At 33.3% G+C, this 26319-nt stretch overlaps 2 protein-coding genes across 2 annotated transcripts in view; one reads left to right on the forward strand and one right to left on the reverse strand.

Moving 5' to 3' along the window:
• The window catches only part of LOC133329960 (dynein light chain roadblock-type 2), a 189260-nt gene extending 168484 nt beyond the window's left edge, over positions 1–20776 (forward strand). Inside the window, exons 2-3 of the mRNA XM_061538419.1 lie at positions 20297–20372; positions 20564–20776. Coding sequence (XP_061394403.1) covers positions 20297–20372; positions 20564–20775 — 288 coding nt within the window. The 3' untranslated portion in view covers position 20776. The remainder of the gene's footprint in view (positions 1–20296; positions 20373–20563) is intronic.
• A 3821-nt stretch (positions 20777–24597) lies between these two features.
• On the reverse strand, positions 24598–26184 carry LOC133329945 (homeobox protein 5). The gene has a single exon (XM_061538401.1). It carries the CDS (start codon positions 26139–26141, stop codon positions 24600–24602), a length of 1542 nt encoding a protein of 513 aa, XP_061394385.1. The 5' UTR covers positions 26142–26184; the 3' UTR covers positions 24598–24599.
• Positions 26185–26319: the final 135 nt, after the last annotated feature.

A 26319-nucleotide genomic window follows, 5' to 3' on the forward strand; every position in this document is an offset into this window, starting at 1 on the left:
ATACTTAGTAAATATTTTGGCGCCCAACGTGGAGCTATTTTTTTTCTTAAAGTAAGGATGATGGGAAAAATAAAGCATTTAAGCCAAAAATTATTATTTTTATTGGAAAAAAAATCATTTTTTAACTTTTTAATAAAAAAATCAGATATTGGGAAATTGTTGGCGCCCAACATGGGGCTACAAATGTTATTTTCAATTGTGAACAATAAAAAACTCGAAATATAAAAAGGATATAAAATCTAATTTTAAGGGTAATACAAATTGTAATATTTTGGCGCCCAACGTGAGGCTACAAATTTATTTACAGAAATAAGAAACATTTTGGCTCCCAAATTTATTTTCAAATGTGAAGATTAAAAAATTAAAATCGAATTATAAGGGAAATATACGTATTTTTTCTTACATTTAATAAAAAAATCAGTTATTGGGATATTTTTGGCGCCCAACATGGTGCTACACATTTTATTTTCAATTGTAAACAATAAACAAATCGAAATATAAAAAATATAAAATCGAATTTTAAGTTTAAAAAATTGTAATATTTTGGCGCCCAACGTGGAGCCACAAATTTATTTACAGAAATAAGGAATATTTTGGCGGCCAAATTTATTTTCAAAGGTGAAAAAAATGAATTATAAAGGAAATATAATATAATATACTATATATAAATAATTATAATATATAAATATTATGTAAATATTTTGTCGCCCAAAAAATAAGCATTTAAGCAAAAAAATTAATAATTATTTATTTATTTTATTTATTTATTTTTTGAAAAAACAAAATTTTTACTCTTTAATAAAAAAATCAGATATTGGGAAATTGTTGGCGCCCAACATGGGGCTACAAATGTAATTTTCAATTGTGAACAATAAAAAAATCGAAATATAAAGGATATAAAATCGAATTTTAAGGATAATAAAATTTTAATATTTTGGCGCCCAACGTGGAGCTACAAATCTATTTACTGAAATAGGGAAAATTTTAGCGCCAAAATTATTTTCAATTGTGAATATTGAAAAATATAAATCTAATTATAAGAGAAATATAATTGAAACGTTAGGTAAATATTTTGGCGCCCAACGTGGATCTTTGTTTTTTTATAGTAAGAATGATTCAAAAATAAAGCAATTAAGCCGAACATTATTATTTTTATTGGAAATGCTCTTTATCTTCTGATTTCCTGCTGTTAATCTTTTGTATGTTGCCAAACATTTGTTTTTTAATTGGCGCCCAATATGGGGCTGTTTCAAAAATTCCTCATATTGCCAAAAAACTGATACAATTCCAATAAAATTGTATAAGAATAATATAATTTTGCAAATAAACAAAAAAATTAATAGGTTTTTGGAAGCAAAAATTAGTATACTGTGGCGCCGCCACTACAAGAAAGAAAAAAATTCTATTTTATTTTCTGTCATGATTTTTCAATGAATCACACATGACTGAAGGATAGTTACAGACATGGGTGTATCTTTGTGTCTCCACTATTGTTCGATTACAAGTTAGACAATATTACTAGGACTGTTGTCGCCATTTTCATGTAATAATAATAAATATGAAAAAAGGATGTAAAGGAGCATGAACATTTATGCAAACAAGAAAACTGTTTGCAGGATATTAAAGATGTTAATTACATAGCCATATTCGCTGCTAACAATAAACATTTAGTGCTAAAAGTAACTCATAGACCAAGAAGAGCATTTGACCCAAAAAACGAAAAACGAGGAAAAAACGGTTCGCATCACACCCATCCCCATGCGACTACTTCAAACTAAGAAGAAATTAGGTTTATTAAGTGGTGCTTGAGTCCATCTTCTACAGCAGCAGCCTGTCTGCACCGACTCCATACATGTTTTGTTGTAGTAGGATAAAAGACACCAGAGTTATCTTCACTACTCCGGCCCTCTTAGTCATCGTTCTTCTCATCTAACCTATCTAAACAATATTTAAGTTGGAGAATAAAAAAGAAATTAGGTTGAGATTTTTTCCTTTCACCTTCCATCTATCCACTATTTTACGGACAACTTCATTACAACAATGTGAGTATCTGTGTGTGGGAAATCTGTTTTGAAAATTTAGCAGCAGCCGAAGAAAGAAAAACTAAAAATGAGCAACAAAGCCATGGAAGAAGCAGTGGAAAATTAGAAAAAGAAACCTCTGCTCTGCTCTTGTCTTGGAATTTACCAATTTTATACTTTGCCACTGGAGCGTAATGAGATGTAGACAAGGAAGCAGCAGAAAAAGAAAACCTAAAGACAATGCATTGCTAATTGTGCCCTGATTAATCAAAAGCAAAGGAAAAACGAAGAAGAGAAGCGAAGAAGAAGTAGGAAGAAATTAGTCCAAGTATTTATTGATTTTCCGGGGTTAACTGCGGACGAGAAAATATACTCCTTTTTTTCAAGGAACCAAAATCAATTGTTTTTTTTTTTTTTTTTTTGGTAATATTAGGATTTTTAAAACAGCCTTATATTGGGCGCCAATTAAACAAAAATGTATGGCAACATGTAGGAAATCAGGAAATAACTTCCAATAAAAGTAATAGTTTTCGGCTTAATTGCTTTATTTTTCCCATCATCCCTGCTGAAAGAAAAGAAAAAAATAGCTCCACGTTGGGCGCCAAAATATTTACCTAATAATTCAATTATATTTCCCTTATAATTCGATGGGAGCCAAATTTTTTTTTTATTTCTGAAAATAAATTTGTAGTTCCACGTTGGGCGCCAAAATATTACAATTTTATTATATTTTAAATTCGATTTTATTTCCTTTATATTTCGATTGTTTTTATTGTTCACAATTGAAAATAACATTTGTAGCCTCATGTTGGGCGCCAACAATTTCCAAAATATCTGTTTTTTTATTAAAGAGTTAAAAATAGATTTTATTCAAATAAAACTAATAATTTTCCGCTTTATTTAGGGAGGATATTTTTAAAAATGTTTTTCAACGTTTAGATTTTTTAAACTTATTATTCCAAAGCCTAGAAATATTCGGGATTTTATTCAATATTTTTGAATAGCTTAGCAATAAGCCGATTTTTATTTTTAATATATTGATGGTCTAGATACCTTCAAGGATTATTTAATCAAATTTTTTTCAAGGCCTAGAAATAAACGGGGATTTTTTTAAAAATACTTTAGAAGGTCTAGATACGTTTTTGAAACGGTCCCATATTGGGCGCCAATCAATAGAAGTCGGTAACGAAAACAAATTGTATCATTTATTGATAAATTTTAGCAATTTTTTGAAACTGACCCATGTTGGGCGCCAATTAAAAGAAGTCGCCAACGAAAAAAAATCGACTAATAATGAGAGTAGTAGAAATACAATATAAAGTATTTCAGATTCTCAATTACCTCAACTCTAGAGATCCATCAAATTTGTTCATGTTGAGCGCCAATATGAGCATTTTAGGCTAAAAAAAAGCCTTCTTATTTCTAGAAGATTTTCATATTGGGTCCCAACATGAAAGTAATGTTTAATCCCAAGGGTTATTTTAAGGCAAAATTGCATAATTTTTGGTTAAATTTTAGCACTTTTTTGAAACCGACCCATGTTGGTCGCCAATTAAAAGAAGTCGGTAACCGAAAACAAAAACATAGTCTAATAATGCGAATAGTATTTATAGCGTATTTCAGATTCCCAATTATCTCAAAATTATTCTAGAAATCCATCAAATTTTTTCATGTTGGGCGCCAGCATTTTAGACTTATAAAAATTCCCTCTTATTTCTAGAAGATTCTCATATTGGCGCCCAACATGAAATGAATAATTAATCCCTAGAGTTATTTTAAGGCAAAATTGTATCATTTATTGATCAATTTTAGCACTTTTTCAAAATGGACCCATGTTGGGCGCCAATTAAAAGAAGTCGGTAACCAAAAACAAAAACATCGACTAATGATGAGACTAGTACTAATGAGATTAGTATTTATAGCGTATTTCAGATTCCCAATTATCTCAAAATAACTCTAGGGATCCATCAATTTTTTTTTCGTGTTGGGCGCCAGCATTTTAGATTTATAAAAAAATTCCCTCTTATTTCTAGAAGATTCTCATACTGGCCCCCAACATGACAACAATGATGAATTTCTAGAGTTGTTTTAAGGCAATTGAGAATAGGAAATACAATAAAAATACTGTTCTCATTATTAGACGATTTTTTTTCATTAACGACTTTTCATAAATGGCGCCCAACATGGGGCCGTTTCATAAAAGTGTTAAGATTATCAAATAATGATACAAATTTACTGATCCCTTTTTTAAATATTTGAATATATATATTTTTTTGATTGGCGCCCAACATGTGGCCGTATCAAAAAAGTGCTAATATTATAAAATAATGATACAATTTTGCTACCTAATATAAACCAAACTTACTGATCCCTTTATTTAATTTTTTAAGCGTAGATTTTTCAAAAAATATTTTTCTAAGGCCTACAGTAAGTGCAGATTTTTTTAAATATACTTTTCTAAGGCCTGCAGTAAGTGTGGTTTTGTTTGCAATTGAGGCTTTATATTTTTTGCTATTGAAAAAAAAAATTAATAAATAAATAAAAATAAAAATTCTAGCTTGTTAATTGAAACACTTTTAAAAAATGGCGCCCAAAGTGGGGCCCAAATTTTTCTCTAATTAAAATGTGTCAATGACAATTTTCTCATAACTATAGATAGATTATTCATATAATAGAATTAAAAAGAATGACAACCCTCGCCTCTCTCCCTCGCTTACCCTATAAAAAAAATCATAATTTTTTATGTCACCTTTTTGTGTGTCAGTCAACTAACTGACCACTAGAATCGTCGCACCACCCACATCCACTTATGTTTGCACAATACCTAGGATAAAAAAACAAAACATGTTTCTTTTTGATTGAAAAATACTTGAGAATTGTGCACACAAATATAACAACAACAAAACCACAACAAGAACAAGAAAAATATGTGTCAATTGCATAAAATATAATGCGATTTAGAATTGAGCTGGAGGTCGGTGGTGATGATGGTGTTGGTCGTCATGTTCGTGGTCTACTTTTCGAGACATTTGCATTTACATGTGAAACAAAACGAAGAAGAAGAAGAACCATTTTGAATAGGATAGATGGGTACAAGCCCTCCCATGCAACCACCGCATCTCCAGTTTCCATTGGAAGAAGGCATTGGTGGAGGTGTTGTTGTTGTTGGCGGTTGGACAACAAATGTTTGTCAATATTTTTTTTTCAATTTTACAATTAGTAAGAATGACATGAAGAGCAAAACGAATACAATCGTGAACAGGAAAACAATCGATGTTTTGCTCGAAGCAACACTAATTAGTGGACTCATATATCGCAACTGAGTGCTAACTATAAATGGCTAAATTTGATAGAGGAGGTCAGATTTATTTTTGGAGCGGAATATATGGGGTTATTGTGTGAGCCTTAAAAGCATTAGGTCTTAATTACTGTAGGTCTTAACAAATATTTTTAAAAAATCTACGCTTACGGTAGGAAAATATTTGTAAAAAAATCTACACTTACTGTAGGCCTTAGAAAAATGTTTTTGAAGAGCTTAGAAATATATTTTTAAACAATCTACGCTTACTGTATACTATTGAGAATTTTTTATTAAATTTACGCTTACTGTATAACATAGAAAACTATTTTTTTTTAAATCTGCGGTTACTCTAGGCCTTGTATATTTTTTTAATATCAATGTAATGTTATTGAAGGACTTTGAAAAATATTGAAATATATTAATTTTACGCTCACTGTAGGCCTTCAAAAAAATATATCCCGATTTATATAACTTCACCACACTGTGGTACAGGGTATTATGTCTTTGTGCACAAAGTCCCTATATATCTCTCGATTTGCACGAAATTTCGCACAGCGTAATGAATTAGGTCTAGAGTGATGTGTGTTAAGTTTCGTGAAAATCGGTTCAGATTTAGATATAGCTTCTATATCTGACCAAATGACAAATTTAGTATCGGTTGCAAAATGACATGTTTATGGATCCAATTTCATTTTACTGGTCCTTGAAAAATGTGACGTCTGTTAAGATTCCATCTGTTGAATATACCCAAAGTGGCGAAGGGTATCATATAGTCAGCCCCGTCCGACTTTATTGTTTTCCTTACTGGTTTTATAGTTCTTATGGGTGAACACACGGCAAATATTAGCTCACTATTTCAACGGGTGATGAAAAATAGTTACCCCAGGTGACACCGCGGGGAGGTCAATGTCCACAATTGAAATGAAAGAGGAACTAAGATAAGCGTGGACTTCGCCATGTTAAAGTCAATCACAGCCGTTGCTTGGTATCTATCATCCCCTACGCCACCCAACAAAATTGCATCATTATCTGATAATTCTAACACTTTTTTGAAACGGCCCCATGTTGGGCGCCATTTATAAGAAAGAAGTCATTAGTGAAAAAAATCGTCTAATAATGAGAACAGTATTTATATCGTATTTCATATTCCCAATTGCCTTAAAATAACTCAAGAGATTCATCATTGTTTTCATGTTGGGCGCCAATATGATAATCTTCTAGAAATAAGAGGGAATTTTTTAAAGTCTAAAATGCTCATACTGGCGCCCAACATGAAACAATTTGATGGATCCCTAGAGTTATTTTGAGAAAATTGGGAATCTGAAATACGCCATAAATACTAATCTCATTAGTACTAGTCTCATCATTAGTCGATGTTTTTGTTTTTGGTTACCGACTTCTTTTAATTGGCGCCCAACATGGGTCCATTTTGAAAAAGTGCTAAAATTGATCAATAAATGATACAATTTTGCCATAAAATTACTCTAGGGATTAAACATTCCTTTCTAAACATTCCTTTCAAAAATGCTGGCGCCCAACATGAAAAAATTTGATGGATTTCTAGAATAATTTTGAGATAATTGGGAATCTGAAATACGCTATAAATACTATTCGCATTATTAGTCGATGTTTTTGATTTTGGTTACCGACTTCTTTTAATTGGCGCCCAACATGGGTCTGTTTCAAAAAAAAGTGCTAACATTTATCAAAAATTATACAATTTTGCCTTAAAATAACTCTAGGGATTAATTGTCCCTTTCATGTTAGGCGCCAGTATCAGAATCTGCTAGAAATAAGAGGGAATTTTTATAAGTCTAAAATTCTCATACTGGCGCCCAACATAAAATAATTTAATGGATCCCTAGAGTTTTTTTGAGGTAAGTGGAAAGTGAAATACGATATTAATCCTACTCTCATTATTAGTAGATTTTTTTTTCGTTACCCACTAATTGGCGCCCAACATGGCCTTCAAAAGTATTTAAAAAAAAATCCCGCTTATTTCTAAGCCCTGAAAAAATATATTTAAAAAAAATGTTGATGGTCTTTTCAACATTTTAAAAAATCCTGATTTCAATTCAAAATTAAATATTTTCAAAAAAAATAAATGCAAAATAATTCCCAGTGTACTTGTTTAACAGAAAAAAATTGTGCGTAATAACTTGTTTGGAAAGAGGACCCACCATCAACATGAACGACTAATAATAAACATTTATTTTCATTCAACAATGTCGAGATTCAAAGTGGACAGACAAGACGCACCAACACAGCCATCTGGCGGATGGTGGGTCGGATTGTCAAATCGATTAACGCTGTCGTCTAATGAGTGGTGGGATGGTGTTGGAGGTGGTGGTGTCGGAATAAAGCCGATGCATTGCAAAAGTCCATGATAGTGATGATGACGGTGATGATGGCACATGTCATCATCTGTGTTGACCATAGAAAACTGGACAGACAATGGCCATTCATATGTAAACAATAGCAAGCAACAACAACGACAACAACAACAGTAACAACAAAAATAATATCAATATTTATAGAAAATACAAAATGATAGTTTATGCAAAATTGTTGTTGTTATTATTTTTACAACAAATGGATAACTAAATATAAAATTGTTGTTGTATCTTGTTAGCCTATTGAGTGGGCTAAATAGGCTAAATTTACACATGTTTGTTTGGTGTTGTTTTTTTTTTTACATAAAAAAACCAGTAAGGAAAGTGGAAAAGTCGGACGGGGCCGACTATATGATACCCTTCACCACTATGGGTATATTAAACAGGACTATTAACATGAAATATATAGACCGATTTTCTCCAAACTTGGCAGACATCACTCTAGGCTCAATTCAGTACGTTATGCCAAATTTCGTGCAAATCGAAGGATATATAGGGACTTTGGTGCACCATTTATATGAAATCGGACGAAACTATATATGGAAGCTATATCTAAATCTGGACCGATTTTCTCGAAACTTGGCAGACATCACTCTAGGCTCAATTCAGTACGTTATGCCAAATTTCGTGCAAATCGAATGATATATAGGGACATTGGGGCACCATTTACATGAAATCGGACGAAACTATACATGGAAGCTATATCTAAATCTGAACCGATTTTCTCAAAACTTGGCAGACATCACTCTAGGCTTAATTTAGTACGATATGCCAAATTTCGTGCAAATCGAAAGATATATAGGGACTTTGGGGCACCATTTACATGAAATCGGACGAAATTATATATGGGAGCTATATCTAAATCTGAACCGATTTTCTCAAAACTTGGCAGACATCACTCTAGGCTCAATTCAGTACGTTATGCCAAATTTCGTGCAAATCGAAAGATATATAGGGACTTTGGGGCACCATTTACATGAAATCGGACGAACATCAGACAGACAGAGAGACATCACTCTAGACTCAATTCAGTACGTTATGCCAAATTTTGTGCAAATCGAAAGATATATAGAGACTTTGGTGCACCATTTACATGAAATCGGACGAAACTATATATGGGAGCTATATCTAAATCTGAACCGATTTTCACGAAACTTGGCAGACATAATTCTAGGCTAAATTCAGTACGTTATGCCAAAATTGGTGCAAATCGAAAGATATATAGGAACTTTTGATGCTCCATTTACATGAAATCGGACGAAACTATATATGGGAGCTATATCTAAATCTGGACCGATTTTCACGAAACTTGGCAGACATCATTCTAGACCGAAATGATTAGGCTGTACCAAATTTCGTGCAAATCGAAAGATATATGTGGACTTTTGTGCGCCATTTACATGAAATCGGACGAAACTATATATGGGAGCTATATCTAAATCTGGACCGATTTTCATGAAACTTGGCAGACATCATTCTAGACCTAAATGATTAGGCTGTACCAAATTTCGTGCAAATCGAAAGATATATAGGGACCGTTTACATTAAATCGGTTAAATATATATATGGGAGCTATATCTATATCTGAACCGATTTTTCCCAATTTCAATAGGGTTCGTCCTTAGGCCGAATAAGTGACCTATGCCAAATTTTATCCAATTCGGATCATAAATGCGACCTGTACTTTGTTTACAATTTAACATGGACAGACAGACGGACAGACGGACGGACGGACGGACGGACATGCATAAATCGACTTAAAAAGTGATTCTATGTATATTCTCAAAAGGAACCATGTGTCTATCTCGTTTCCTTTTGCCTGTTACAAACATATGCACAAAGACATAATACCCTGTACCACAGTGTGGTGAAGGGTATAATTAAATTGCTATCCAATTCAAGATAAGATTAAAGCCAACCGATAACAGCGACAGCATATGGCAGCCAGGCAGTCAACTTTGTTATTGAACGGACCGCGAGCCATACATTCAACAACCCACATGCTGCTCCATCATCAAAGTTGTTGGTGTTGTTGTTGTCGCCGTCATCATCTCGATCATTATAATTATTATTCTGATTAGTGTTACATTTGTTTTCTTTTTGACGTTTCGATCAAAAGTCGAACATTCGCACATGCCTTCCAAAATGGAAATGGATTCATCACTTTCAATCGGTAATAACAACAACAAAGTTTTTTTTTGCTTCTGACAAGTCATTTAGCCAAGTTGTGTTAATAATGAATTCCCATACCAAAAAAAAACAAATGTTCTGCCAATTTTTTTGTTATCATTTTTGTTAATATGGGGTTATCACATCACAGCCATGGTGGATGGTGGTGTTCTGAAGCCACCAAGATAAACGGCAAAGTTGTCCAACATTTGTTTACATTTCTATTTAGTTGTTGTTTTTGTTGTTGTTGTTATTGTTTTTTCATTTATTCATTTCATTCGCAATCACATTCGTCGTCAATGTAGCGTATCAGGGTGTAACATCTGTGAAATTGCCTGCCGCCTGCCTATTTCGGATGAAGGTGCGAACGAAAAATTTTTTTCGAAAGGCATTTATCAGCAATCAAAAACAACAACACCAAAAACTCAATCCCACGGCGGCTGGTTCTATGTTCCGGATCGACTCGGAGATGGACTCCGACCAGAGGCTGGCACCTCAACAACTACATGTACGTGTGCGTCATTTTTGTCTTGGGAGCGGCATTATATCCCGGAATGCCTTCTCCGAACCCTACTGGTCCGTGCCGGGATTGAATTTAACCCCGGACCTTGGTTCTGTAGTGTTTGCAGAAGCCGTATCCACCATAGATCAATCTCGGTGAGATGCAATGGGTGTGGAGAATGAGTGCATTTTCGAAATTGCTCTGGACTGAACAGGACCCAGGATTACTGCGAAAGGAGTTACGTCGCTTCATGCTGCGCCAGCACATCTACTCGTTTGAGGAATTAAGAAAAAGGAAGTCTAAACCCCGTAGAGTGAAACAGGGAATTCCCCAAGGAGGGGTGATATCTCTGGAACTGTTCAACCTCAAATTTTCTGATATTCCACAACCACCGGACGGCATAGAGATTGTAATGTATGCGGATGATTCTACGATCATGGCGTCGGGTCCCATTATTGATGATATATGTGAGAGACTAAATTCTACATAGCCGATCTTGTTAATTTCTTGTGGTTCGCAAATGTTTGTGATACGCAGTGGAAGAATATCCAGACTTGCACGAATGCTGCCCTGAGAACTGCAACAGGGTGTCTCCTCATGACTCCTGTGGACCATCTTCATGAGGAGACGAAGATCTTACCCGTCTATCGTCACAATTATATGTTGTCGATGCAGTACTTGATTGGGTGCTATCGTCGGGAACATACCTGCCATAGTCTTATGGACAGTATTCCCCGCCCAGGCACGTCAGGAAAGATCTTGATGATCTAGCGAAAGAGGTCCAAAGGTACACGCGAGGGCCCCTAGATCAAGAAGCCTATCAAGGAAGTCTGAATGGTATTCACACGGACGCAGTTGCTCAGGCAGTAGAGCAATATCGCGTGAATACCATAATTGGAGACCACCTCCCATCCATCGCAGCAGAGGAGAAGCAGCTGCCAAGGCAAACACGAGTAGTCTTAGCTCAACTACGTCAGGATGGTGCAACCGCCTCAATTCATATTGGGCAAGAATTGACGGTTCGATACCTAACACATGTCCTGCATGTGGACTAGGACCACACGGCACGTAGTACCTCTTCAACTGCCCAGCTAAGCCGACTCATCTATCGCCGAATTCACTTTGGACTGAACCCGTTCAAGTCGCAACTTTCTTGAATTTGGAGGTAGAGGAAGCATAACCAGACCATGAATGACAATCTACATGTATTCTGTTGCTACAACAACAACACCAAAAACTATCCAAAATATAAAATGAAGCATTTTCGATGCCCTTTTTCGAAAATGCATACCGCAATGTGACAGGCCCCGCCGTTTTTCCACAGTGGGACCTAACCTATCTTCCCTTTATATGGAATTAAAGTCAGGCCACTGTGAGTCTAAAAAATAGGATAGAGGATCGGGAAAAATTTGGCTTAAAAGCTTTTTCAATGTCCTTTCCGAAAATGCATACCACAATGTGACAGACTCGGCCGTTTTCCCACAGTGGGACCTAACCTATTTTCCCTTTATATGAAATTTAAGTCAGGCCACTGTGGGTCTAAAAAATAGGATAGAGGATCGGGAAAAATTTGGCCTAGAAGCATTTTCGATGCCCTTTTCGATAATCCTTTGGTGCACCATTTACATAAAATCGGACGAAAATATATATGGGAGCTATATCTAAATCCGGACCGATTTTCACGAAACTTGGCAGACATCATTCTAGGCTCAATTCTGTCCGCTATGCCAAATTTCGTGCAAATCCAAGGATAAATAGGGACTATGGTGCACAATTTATTTAAATTGGACGAAACTATATATGGCAGCTATATCTAAATCTGAACCGATTTTCACGAAATTTAACACACATCATTCTAGACCTAATTCATTACGCTATGCCAAATTTCGTGCAAATCGAAAGATATATAGGGACTTGGGTACACCATTTACATTAAATCGGACGAAAATATATATGGGAGCTATATCTAAATCTGAACCGATTTTCACGAAACTTCGCACACATCATTCTAGACCAAATTCATTACGCTGTGCCAAATTTCGTGCAAATAGAAAGATATATAGGGACTTTCGACCATTATTTTCATAAAATCGGACGAAACTATATATGGGAGATATACCTAAATCTGAACCGATTTTCAAGAAACCTTGCACATATCATTTAAGGCTTAATTCCGTACCCTGTGCCAAATTTCGTGCAAATCGAAAGATATATAGGGTCTTTGGTCCACCATTTTCTTAAAATCGGACGAAATTATATAGGGGAGCTATATCTAAATCTGAACCGATTTTCACGAAACTTCGCACGCGTCATTCTAGAACTAATTCATTACGCTGTGCCAAATTTCGTGCAAATCGAAATATATATATATAGGGACTTTGGTGCTCAATTTACCTAAAATCGGACGAAACTATATATGGGAGCTATATCTAAATCTAAACCGATTTTCAGGAAAATTAACACACATCATTCTAGACTTAGTTTAGTAGGCTATACCACATTTCGTGCAAATCGAATGATTTTAAGGGACTTTGGTGCACCATTTACCTAAAATCGGACGAAACTATATATGGGAGATATATCTAAACCTGAACCGATTTTCAAGAAACTTTGCACATATCATTTAAGGCTTAATTCCGTACCCTGTGCCAAATTTCGTGCAAATCGAAAGATATATAGGGACTTTGGTCCACCACTTTCTTAAAATCGGACGAAATTATATAGGTGAGCTTTATCTAAATCTGAACCGATTTTCAAGAAACTTTGCACACATCATTTTAGACTTAATTCCTTACACTGTGCCAAATTTCGTGCAAATCGAAGGATATAAATGGATTTTGGTGCTCTATTTACCTAAAATCGGACGAAAATATATATGGGAGCTATATCTAAATCTGAACCGATTTTCACAAAATTCAACACACGTCTTTCTACACTTAATTTAGTATGCTGTGTCAAATTTCGTGCAAATCGAAAGATATATAGCCACTTTGGTAGACCATTTACCTTAAATCGGACGAAAATATATATGGGAGCTATATCTAAATCTGACCCGATTTTTCCCCAAGTTCGTCCTTGGGCCAAATAAGTGACTTGCTTCATCCCAATTGGATCATAAATGCAACCTGTACTTTGTTTACAATTTAACATGGACAGAAGGACGGACGGACATACATAAATTGACTCAGAAAGTGATTCTATGCATATTCTCAATAGGAACCATGTGCTTATCTCGTTGCCTTTTGCCTGTTACAAACATATGCACAAACACATAATACCCTGTACCACAGTGTGTTGAAGGGTATAAAAATATTTCAAGTCACCCTCCAAGGCCATACTATTTTTTTTTTTTTTTTGTATTAAAAAAATAAATACCTTGAATAAAATTGTGAATTTATTTGAATGCCTTCCTTAATAAAAAAATCACATAACCCACGAAAATTTATTTTCTCCAATTGTTGGTTATTGTTATGGTTCTAATGCTCCTTCTTTTGGTTCTTCTTTCAAGCAAAGACAATTAACAATTGATTTTTTTCTTCTCGCCATTGGCCCGCAGAACGAACGAACGAACTTGTGGCCAATAATAATAATAATGGCAATCTAAACATTGTTGTTGCTGATAGTTTTATGGCCATAAACAATTGTTTTTCTGATTTCGTATTGAGTTCATTTAGAGGGATTCTTTGTGGTCGCATCTCATACTTGGCTTCTTGTAGTTGTTTTTTTTTTTTTTTTGAAGACCATATAATTTCAAATAAAAACAAAACTAATAACAAAAAAAAAACGTCGGCAGGCGGCGGCAAACCTTCTACGTCATAGTTGTTAATTTTAGTTGTTGTTGTTGTTGGCAGACAAAATTTGGGTATTTCTTTACAAACATTTTATTTTATTTATTTTTTTTGCTCTGAATCATAAAATGTTTACTAATAAAAGAAAAATTGGATTTAGCAGCACGGGGCATGCCATTGAAATTAATCATTCATTCCCAGCGTGTTTGTGTGGAAAAAATTTTAAACCTAAAAATAAAATTTGTGAAAAATTCCCTCATTAGCGCCTGTTTTTTTTTAAGGGTGTCAGGTGTAAGGGAGGGTAGTGGTAGTTCGCTCATTTCCCCTTAACGTTATTTTAAAGCAAATAATATTTGTATTTGTTGTTGTTGTTGATGTTTTTGTTATTATTATTTGTATTATTATTGTTTTTATTTTTGTTGTTGTTGTATATTGATAGGTATGTAGGTAGATAATCACCATCACCAAGCCTCTGAACTTGTCTTTCTTTCTATCTGTCAACCGAATAATTTCTACTGCACTTCTTCTTTAAACTCCCCCCCGACCTTCATCATCCCCAAACACAGCTTCTGCTAATAAAAATCAAAAAATATTTGAAAATTCTACGCCTACTGTGGGTCCTGAAAAAAATATTTTTTTAAATAATCTTCAGCTACTATAGGTCACCAAAAAATTATTTTTTAAAAAATCCAGAACTACTGTAGGCCCTAGAAATAAATTAAAAAAATCTATGCTTATTGTAGACTTTGGTAAAAATATTTTTTTTTAAATCTACGCTTATAAGGGTCTTAAAGGGTTGGCTTTGAAATATAAATTTTTGAAGTGCATTTTTTTTATTCCACAACAATCACAGATTTCTAATTTCCAATTCAGAAAGATGCTGGTCATTCTAGTCCCTCTCTATATAAAAAATACTTCAATTTTTTATATTAAAAAAAAAGAGAATTTCTAACGAAAGCATTCGCCAACCTCCTCTAATACTCAAATTGTATGGTATTTCATAAAGCCATTTGCCAATGCAGAATGCATGCCTGTATATGTCAGTATTTTTGTTCTTGTCTTTGTTTTTGGCACTGCTGATGTAAGCTGACGTCAATGAAGGAGCTTCTTGGTTTCTTTTATTTTTTTGCTGGCATTACAAGTTAACTGGGTTGTTTATAATTCCTGGCTCACTTCGTTTGTTCAGTTTTTTGGTTTGAAAAAAAAAAATCTTCAAATTATGTAAATTCTTTGATGTAATAATTTTTCTATGGTATGCCTAAAAGTATGCAGCATATATTATATAGAATATATAAAGGCTTATTAAGATGTTTTTTTTTTTTAATTTATATAAATTATTTAAAAAAAACCTACGCAATATGTAGGCCTTGGAAAAATATTTTTAAAAAATCTACGCCTACTGTAGAACCTTCAAAAATATTCTAAAAAAATCTACGCCTATTGTAGGCCATTGGAACATATTTTAAAGAAATCTATGCCTACTATAGGCACTGGACATATATATTAAAAGAATCAAATCCAACTGTAGGCCATGGAAAAATATTTCAAAAAATCTATCCTATTTGTAGTCTATAGAAAGCAAATATATTAAAATAATGGCTGCATACTTTTGGGCGTTAACACAAAATTCCTAAGCCATAAATAAGATTGTTCTTCTTCTTCGGGATTTTCTATATGAAACTTAATAAATTTTCCCGAATTGACAAGTGGTAATAAATCTCCATCTGATGCGATTTTTGAAATTTAATCTAAAAATATAAATAAAAATAAAATAAAATAAAAAATGTTTCAATACAAATTTGACAGAAAAAAATATACCATATGCTGACTTTGGTAACATTTTGTTGCTCAATTTGCAATTTTGAAAATACCGAGTCCAGTTTTCATAAATTATAAAATGCTGCATACTTTTAGGCATCCGCACTAAATTCCCAATGTCATAAATACTTTGATTTCTACATGTTTTTCATTAGAAGCTTTTGTAGAATTTGAGTTAACACTAAAAATTCCAAATTGACTCGATATCTTAAAATTTCGATTTAATCTATTTGAATATAAAAAAATCTCAATTAAGTCCGAAAAATATTGTCATTTTTTTGACTATTTACCATATGTTTTTGTAAATGTAAATAAATGCTGCATACTTTTGGGCGTTAACACTAAATTCCATATGCCATATATAAATAGGACTCCTCTCTTTGTTAAATTAAATCTCTATTTGATCCATTTTATTTCAACATTATGATCTAATTTAAATTGAAAAAAATAATAATTAAAATTATCTACAAATTAAAAAAAATCTATATTTACCATATGCTATGTGGAGCCCCATTAATGGCTCACTTTTCTGTTTCCCGACTTGATGTTCTCTCTTTTAATGGCAATTCAGAATGGTGACACCAATTTCAAAATAAATAAAAAATAATCAATAAGATAAAGTTTGTCATCTGTTTTGCCTCTATTGAACACACAAAAACCCTTACCAAACTCCCTCCTCCCCAGATGGAAGCGAATTGGGCCAAAAGTTAGAAGAAAACTGGCATGGTTTCTTGTTCTTCTTTTGCTCCAACATTACAAAAATAGAATGTAATGTAAAATTATTTTAAGAACCTTTCAAATTTGTTGTCTCTTATTCTTCTTCTTGGCTGGTTGTTAGATGGCGTATCCCAAAAATAAGTTATTATCATTATTATCAGCATTCCAGAGATAGTGGAGCAGAGCAGAGATAAGATGCTCAGCGTGTAAATATGTCACAGATCTATTTATTTTTCCACATAGCTAAAAAGGGAGAGGGTAGCACTTTAACGTTAACCCACCATCCCCTACTCCACCAATTAAAAAAAATGGTTCAACACACATGCCTGCTTACTGCCTGTCGTCGCCACCCACTAGCTAACCACTTTTTTGCTTTAGCTTTGAAATATAAAATTAAATGCCTATGCATGTTTGTTTAGCCAGCCATAAAGCAGCAGCAACAACAAAAACATTACGACCATCCACACCATCATTACTGGTAGTAGTCGTCGTAGTAGTAGCAGCTGCGGGAGCAGCACCTTTTGTTTTTTGCTATCTACGTTTCATCGCCTGGTATAGGCGAGTGTGTGTGTCCGTGTGTTTTCTTTTATCCAATGGATTAATGATTTCATTCTGTTTTTTATCCCATAAATTTTCCCTTTTGGACATTCCATTTTGCAAAAAAAAAAGGGAAAAATCTATGTAGACCATGGCATGCAGGCCAGTTAACCAGTCGGCGAAACCAACCAACCAATCAACCCATCATCCATGGGCCAACGAATCAAATGAAAAATGCATAAAGGGAAACTGCAAACAAGACTGGCTTGGCTTGACTTGCATGCAGTTGCCTGCTGGCTGCCTGTCTGTCTCTGTGGTTCCTTCGTCGTCATCATTGTAGCTCCTCAATTGTTTTTATTGTGTTCAAGCAAAAGGTACGTAGGGAGGAGGTAACAGCACTCAACCTGGGAGTCAAGCAGATGAAATTTTTGCTGCGCAACACCACTACTCAACACCGCCGACGCAGAGAGCGTGGCTTGATTTCTTAGGCAATACGGGTTATTATTATTATTGTTGTTGGTGGTGGTGCTTATTGTTGTTGTTTTTGGTTAAAAACAGTGGGAGTTGTCATCACCACTTTTTATGAATGAAGTCTTGCTATAACATTTGTTTTCAAATCCCCAAAAAATTGGTCACAATCAAAAACACACTGAAAATAAATCATGTTTCTTTTTGCCATATGCATGCGTGTGTATTTCTAATAAGAAAAAAACCTTCTCCATGTAGTATGTGTGTATGTATTGGCTGGTTTGTTAACAATTTTTCTTCTACGTTATCAGCTAAATGATGATGATGATGATGATGGAGCATACCTGGAGCTGTTTTGAGATTGGCGCTAGCAAACTCTTATTAGAGTTTTTCTGCTTCTTTTTTCTTCTCTTCTTCTTATTCCCAGCAGACACTTTTCTTTCCAGCAATATTTTTTCTTTCTTTTAATACACAAAACTTTTCACTTTTTCTTAACTTTTTTGCAATTTAAATAAAATATTTCACTTTACTCCTCTCTCTCCCTCGCTCTCTTCACGAAAACGTTGACGTTTTTTATATATTTTGTTGCTGTTTTTTTGTACAGTTGAATGCAAACATTTTTTGTTTTCTTCTTTATATAAAAAAAACACAATATATTTTCAACAAATAATTATTGTTGTTGTCTTCAGAAGAAGAAAAAAAACAACAAATATCAACCTTTTTTGGAAGCTTTAGAATTTCTTTCTTCAGGAGTAGAGGAATGGAATCACTTTCGCGTCGTCCGTCTCGTTTGGCTGTGCGGCTCTCGCGTCTGTCACTTAAATTTTCATACTGAGAGGCAAAAATATTGGCAAAAACACAAGAAGCGAAAAAAGAAAATACAAAGAAATGATTAGCCTCACTGCTGCTGCTTCTTCTTTACACATTGTGGCAGTCATGGTAAAATGATAACAGCAAAAAACAGGGTTATCCCAATTAGAAACAGCTGATGGGATGGCAGTTATGTTTAGATTTTAATGAAATAGTTTTTTAATAAAAAATATTAATTAAAATAATTTTTAAAATAAAATATATGAATTAAATATTTTTTTCATTGAAGTATGCAATAAAATAACATATTATTGAAATGTTCTATGAATATTTTACTCGCTTCATAAAATAAATGATATGATTAGCTCACTGCTGCTGCTTCTTCTTATTGTGGCAGTCATTGTGAAATGATAACAGCAAAAACCGAGTTATCCCAATTAGAAACAGCTGCTGGCATAGAGGTTATGTTAGGTTTGCTTTTTTTAATGAAAAATAAATTACAATAATCTTTAAATAAAATATTAATTAATATAATTTTAAATAAATAAACTATTTAAATAAAATATTATTATTAATATTTACATTTTACCGGATTTCGTTAACCCACTGGATTTAAATTGTCAATTCCATTGTATATATGTTAAATAAATCCTTATAAAGTGGGTTAATCCGGTAAAATCTCTTAAATGTAAATGACGTTTAATGCAAATAACCTTAAAATATTAATACATTTTTTAATAAAAATATTATTAAAAATATAATATGTCAATAACAATTATGATTTACAAACAAATATATTATTAATGGAAATATTCAATAAATACTATATATAAATATATATATAAAAATATTGACATATAAATAATTAATTTTCTATACAAAAACTATTTAAAATAAAACTAATTTATAAACAAAAGTAGTCTAAAACAGCATTTACATTGCAACAATTTGCGGGGTTTGACAAATAGGCAATGGAATTGACAATTGAAACCCACTAGGTTAACTAGATCCGGTACAATTTAAACGTACTATAAAATATATTCTTTAACAAATTTATATTAAAATATATAATAAATAAATATATTATTATATATTTATTAAAAATAATATTAATTTAAAATTCTTAATGTATTTATAATTAAATATTTTATAAATAAAACAAAAATTATATATATATATATATATTATAATATTTCAATAAAATAATAACATATAAATAATTAACATATGTATAAAAAATATAGCTTTTTAAACAATAATTGGATTTGTATAACAATATTTTTTGAAAAAGGTTTGTTTTTTTATACGAACATTGTTTATACGAGGATTGAGTTTTATATATTTTTTTACAGTTTTAATATTTAGAAAACTATTCTTTAGAAAATCCAAGCCTTGTGGAGGCATAAAGAAAATATTTTATGGAAAATATTTAACTAATAATTATAGGAATATTCAATTATTAATTGGAATTAAAAAAATATTAACAAAAATTACGCCTGACCACATTTTCCAATGATTTCGCAAATAGCTGGAACGTTTTTGCATTAGGTAGGTGTTAATGAATACCCACACAAAACGATAACGGTTGCTAAGCAACACTATTAAACAGTTATCGATTGTCAATGACGACAGCTGTCCACAATTGACACTCCTCGCAAAAACAGTTTGTTTGGTTTTTTTCAACGTCAGTAAAATAAAAGGAAAATGGTAAGAAAATAATATAAAACAAGGAAAATTATAAAAAATGTATTAATAACAATTTTTTACAGTCACAAGAGGTGGAAGAAACTTTAAAACGCATACAGGCCCACAAAGGTGTCGTTGGAACAATTGTGGTCAATAATGAAGGTAGGGAGGGTTGTCATACTCGGTTTTTTTTTGCATATAATTATGGCTAACAACAAAAACCGTGTTATTTTAGCCACCAAGTCAGATTATTATGACTAATACCATAGTAACCACAATTTGGAGGGGCCGAACATTTAAGATTTTCTTTTTGAAACAAATTTATTAAACTTCTTCTTCTGAAATTTTTCTAGGCATTCCCGTCAAATCGACTTTGGACAATACCACCACCGTTCAATATGCTGGTCTCATGAGCCAATTGGCCGACAAGGCACGCAGTGTGGTTCGCGATTTGGATCCCTCAAACGATATGACCTTTTTACGGGTACGCTCAAAGAAACACGAAATTATGGTTGCCCCCGACAAGGACTTTATACTGATTGTCATACAAAATCCTACTGATTAGACTACAGATTTAATCTATTCCCAACTTTTTCTAAATTATTATTGTGAGTAGATAGAATTGGATATTATTGAAGTTTGGAGGCATTTGATATACCTTGGCAAAACCAAAATAAATATTTAAATTTATTTACGAAAAAAATGTAATATTTGTTAACTAATTTGTATATCGGTCTGCATTAGGAGTGGATTATTTAAAGAATATTTAAGGCTCAAGAAGGCTTAGATTATTTAAATATTTTTTCAGGACTCCACAAGGATTTTTTCTATTGAAAAAAATGGGCGAATTGACCTGTCGATTTTTTTTCTACGGAAAAAAATGACCCAAGGGGTCCTGTCGTTTTTTTTTTTTTATAGAAAAAAAAATGATCCAAGGATCCTGTCGATTTTTTTTCCTAAAGAAAAAAATGGCCCCAGGGGAACTATGGAATTTTTTTTCTATAGAAAAAATGGCCCAAGGATCCTGTCGATTTTTTCCTAAAGAAAAAAATGGCCCCAGGGGAACTATAGAATTTTTTTTTCTAAAATGGCCCAAGGGGCCTGTCGAAATTTTTTCCTATAGAAAAAAATGGCCCAAGGGCCTGTAGACGAAAAATTACCTTACATGAGGGGAGGAATATTATGAGATTTAGTAACCACACAGAGCAGAGCAAAATAAAAATTAGCTTCTTTTTTTAGACATAGAACTTATTTATTACCAGCGTCTGTTAACAGTTTTCTATAGATTTTTTTTTCTATAGAAAAAAATGGCCCAAGGGGCCTGTCGATTTTTTTATAGAAAAAAATGGCCAAAACGGCCTGTCGAATTTTTTTCCTATAGAAAAAATGACCGAAGCGGCCTGTCGAATTTATTCCTATAGAAAAAAATGGCCGAAGCGGACTGTCGAATTTTGGGCCTTGGAGCCAATGGAATTTTTTCCAATAGAAAAAAAAAATGGCTCATGGGGCCTGTCGAATTTTTTTCCAATAGAAAAAAATTGCCAAGGGACATGTCGATTTTTTTCCAATAGAAAAAAATGGGCATGTCGAATTTTTTTTTTAAAAAAATGGGGTGTCGATTTTTTCCAAATTTTTTTCCTGTTGAAAAAAAATATTTCCCTTTATCCCCCACCAGTTTTTAAAAATAAAAACACACAAAATTATTTTTGTTTTATTTTAAATTGGTTAGTTGTTGTTCGATTGATTTTGGTGCTTTAATTCATCGCAAGGTTTTTTTCTTCTTCTCTTTTATTATTTTTATTTTATTGATTTGATTTTTATTTGTTTGAAAATGTTCAAATTCTCATCATCAGATTATTTCTTAACAAACAAAATCACATTTTACCAAAACTTATAAGCTAAATGTTGTTGTAATGTTTATCTATATACTTAAAAATTATGTGTATTATGTATGTATATATATACTTCGGTTTTTATTTATTTTTTTATGTTTATATTAATTTGTTTTTATATATTTAAGAATGATGGGGGAAATGGGAGGGAGGCTGTTTTTTTATTTGGGTTCGGGGGTTTGGCAAATGGAAATGATTATGTGTGTTGGGGGCATGTATTTATGAATTAATGGGTTGCATTGCATTATTATTTGGAAAAAAAAGTAAATGGATTCCTTAAATGTGTCTATCCCTAGGCTTGACCTGATGTTTGCTATTTTTTGTTACATTTTTTATAAGGATATAAAACACATTTGGTTTTAATAATTATGCATTGTAGGTATGTTGAGAAAATGAAAATTATTATTAAAAAAATGTTTGTTTTTCGAAAATAATAATTTTATTTTCCATCACATTTGGCGGGGGGAATTTTTCTTTTTTTGGAAATGAAAAAATAATTATTTTGTTTATTTGTTCTTGTTTCTATTTTGTTTTGTGTTTTTTTCATATTACAATACAGTTTTTTTTTCATATATTTTTTTAATTTAACATAAGACAAGCAGTTCATATATACTCTGTTTTTTTTGTTTTTAATTAATTAGTATCCTTCTTATTTGATTTGTATTCTTTGTTCTTCAAGTTTTTATTATTTTTTTCTTGTTGTTGTTTTCTTTTTATTATTCTTTCTACATTTGTTTAATACTTTTGTTACTTCATTAGTTGTTGTTTTTTTAAGATTTTTTTCTTCTCTACATTTGTTTTTTTTTTTGTTAATAAGAAATATAGAGGAAGAGTTTTGTTCGTTTTTTTAGTATTTGTTTGTTTCTTTTTTTAATATTAATAATAATGGTTGTTATTATTGGCAAAACAATTTAGGATGTAATAAAATTTGATTTTTGTGATATTTTGTATTTCAAAACACCTATCTATAAGTACTCTAGTAGTAGTAGTTTTTTTATGAGGAAGCTATGGAATACAAGGGAGACCAACAATATCAATTGTTCAATACTCATTCAAAATTCTAGTATTTTATTAGTATACTTCTTCTTCCTTTTGTTAAATTATGGCAAATTATGAAATGTCTGACATTTCATTACATGATGGTGGTGGTTAAGGAGGAGGTGGTTGGTACATTCTTATCACCCACATAAATTGTTTTGTCAATAATCCATATTAATATATATTTTCTTATACTTTCTTATTTTTGCAACCAAAACAATAAAAACAAATATTTGAAAAAATAAACAAATATTTTTTTTAAATAATAATAAAAAATGCTTTAAATAAAAAAGTATTAATAATAATTAAATAATAAAAAAATACATACACTAAGAATTAAACTATTACACACTAAATAAAATTATAAAGAATTCAGTTTCAATATGATTTGTTTTTTATCTTCTTTTTTGTATAATAATTAATTAATAATAATAAGTTGTAGATATTTTATAAGGTATCTCTGCTTTTAAATATTTTCACAGACAACTAATCCTCACTCTCTTTCTCTCTCATTATCTGTCAATGACAAAAATCTTTATGAGTTGTTCTCATCCAGAAAAAGAATAAGAAACAAGAAAAATTACATCAAAATTAAGAAAGTAATTCAATTCTTTAAAATTATGTTTTCAAATTAACCATTTACTTAAGAATTTTATATAATTTTTTTCCGTTTTTTTTTCTTAATTAAATTAAACAGCAGATAACAATGGTTTTGTCTTCTTCTTCATGCAATTGATAACAGGTGTTTGCGCTCTCACATTCGCTCTCTTTTATCAGTCACAGGTAGTTTTCTCTGAAATCACAGTTCACTGCTTATGACACATACTCTCTCTCTCTCTCGCTCATCACAATGACACAGAGGAGTACGGTGTGGGTGGGCTGCTATTTCAAACTGAACAGCTGAAGTATGAAGATGTCATACACACACACACACACACACAAAAACAAAGATGAGATCATTGATATTTGACACCTGTCTGTCTGTGAGGTTTCTCTGTTTGTGAATACATGGGGAAGATGACTTAAATTAAAGAGCAGCAGCCCATTCTTGTTCTTCTTATTCTTTTTATAAAATGAGGACAAATGTAGCAGATATTCTTTTTTTTTTTTGCTTCTTCGTAGAAATATTTTGTTTTAATCTGTGATTTTTGTTTTAAATTTAATTTGTATTTCTTTTTGTTTGTTTTTTTTATAGTTTCCTATTTACAGTGCTTAGTTGTTTGTTTGCTTTGCTTTAGTAGAGGAGTTGGTTGATGTGGATTTCTTGTGGTTGGGAGTTTCATCTTTTGCCATTTATTTCCCTCGGAGGAAAAAAAAAATCACAAAAAGACGAAAAATTACCTTACATGAGAGGAGGAGGAGGAATTTTATGAGATTTAGTAACCACCCAGCGCGCAGAGCAAAATAAAAATTGGCTTCTTGTTTTTTAGACATATAACTCATTGATCACCAGCGTCTGTCAACAGTTTGTATAGGCTCCACGGGTATAGTAAAGCTGTGTTATACGTTCCGATAGCGTGGTATACAAATTATTGATTAATTCCATAGGCACACGGGACCACGCCTCACGTATACGAAATATCAAATCGTCTTTACGTGAAAATTTACGCCCACCATCGAACACCTCACGTATCAGCCAACCCCAAATGCCCTCCATAATATTCAAATCGTGGGCCACCGTTGGCCATTTCTGTGTCTTTATACTCTCGGCATTTAGCCATTCTTGGACCGAGGGCAGGGCATTTGTTGTCCAATTGTGATCCTGTAAATAGAAATCGGAATTGCCGCCCAGCTTGGCTACAATATTGGCACGTTCTCTCAGTAGGGTTTCGACGCAGGATTCAATTTTAAATTTAGCCGTTGAAACTTCCAGGTGAATGGGTCCCCCAGCTGTCAACACCAAATAAATGTACACCGAATTACCGCGGGGTCTTTGCGACAGGGTTTTCTCATAGTTCCGCAAATCATGAAAGTAGTAGGAAAAACCATCGGGACCGTCCAAATTAAATTTGCGCTCATCCTGAAAGACAACACGCCGCCAATGATCCTCGGTCCAGTTGATGTGCGAATTGGCAAAGTTCAGCCGCTCGTTTTGATGGAATTGTGAGAGTACCGGTTCAACTTTTAGTTTTTTTGCTCCGCTCACGGTGGAGCCACCGCGTGAACTTGAGCCGCTGGAAGTGGACGAGCCGCTGCTATTTGAGCCACCGCTTGAGGGTGTTGTGCGGGCGCTGGCATTTGTTCCGGGCGGCGATAGGCTGGAGCCTGTGGTATGTGTGGCAGCGTGACTAGATGCCGTGCCTCCACCGGTACTGCTGCTGGCTGCCGAAAAATTTGAATTCTGATTGAGAGCATGCACGGGCAATGAATGCGTAGTGTAACTGTGTGTGGTGCTGTGGGCGTGTGACGTGTGAGCAGGTGGCGCAGGCGTACTGTGTTGCTGGTAGTAGGGATGATGGAAACTGGCTGTGTGCTGGTGATGGTGTATTGTGGGCTGTTTCAGTTGCAGTTGCTTGAGTTGGGTTTGTGATTGGGCTAACAGGTGATGATGGGCATGATGACTGGATGTGGTGGTGGCGTTAGCAGTTAGGCCATTACTGTTGCTGTTGCTAACAATGACAACATTATTGGGCTGTGTGTTGTTGTTGCTACTGCTGGTAGTGTGGTTGTTGTTATGCGTACTGTTGTTTGCCGCTGTTGTTGTTGTGGCTGCCGCTGTCAGAAATGACTGAGTCTGTGGATGTTGTGTACGCTGATGTTGATGCTGCTGTATGTGGACCTGAGATGTTATTGTGGCTGCTGCTGCAGCTGCTGCCGCCGCCGTGGTTGCTGCTGCTGCCGCTGCTGCACTTGTATAATTACCAGGATGTTTTAGATAATATTGTAAAGCCATCAAATTGGCGTCCTCTGTATTGGAGTTGCCCAGATTCGCCACTTTGGGATCGTATATTAGCTTCCGAAAGTTTTGAATATCGTCTGAGCTAAGCAGTAATGTTTTCATTTGGAGTTTTGTATTGAATGGCTGTTGGGTGCTGCTGCTGGCGAGGTATAGTTAGTTGGCTTTTTTTAAATTTTAACTAAAGCAAATTGAAATTGCTATTTTGAAAATAGGCGTTGTTTTTAGATAAGATGATTTTGTATTGTTTCCATATATACAAAGAACGAAAACGAGAACACCA

Source organism: Musca vetustissima, unplaced genomic scaffold, assembly GCF_032173495.1.
Source record: "Musca vetustissima isolate MV318-11 ecotype Yass unplaced genomic scaffold, APGP_CSIRO_Mvet_v1 utg16644, whole genome shotgun sequence".
Lineage (NCBI taxonomy): Eukaryota > Metazoa > Arthropoda > Insecta > Diptera > Muscidae > Musca > Musca vetustissima.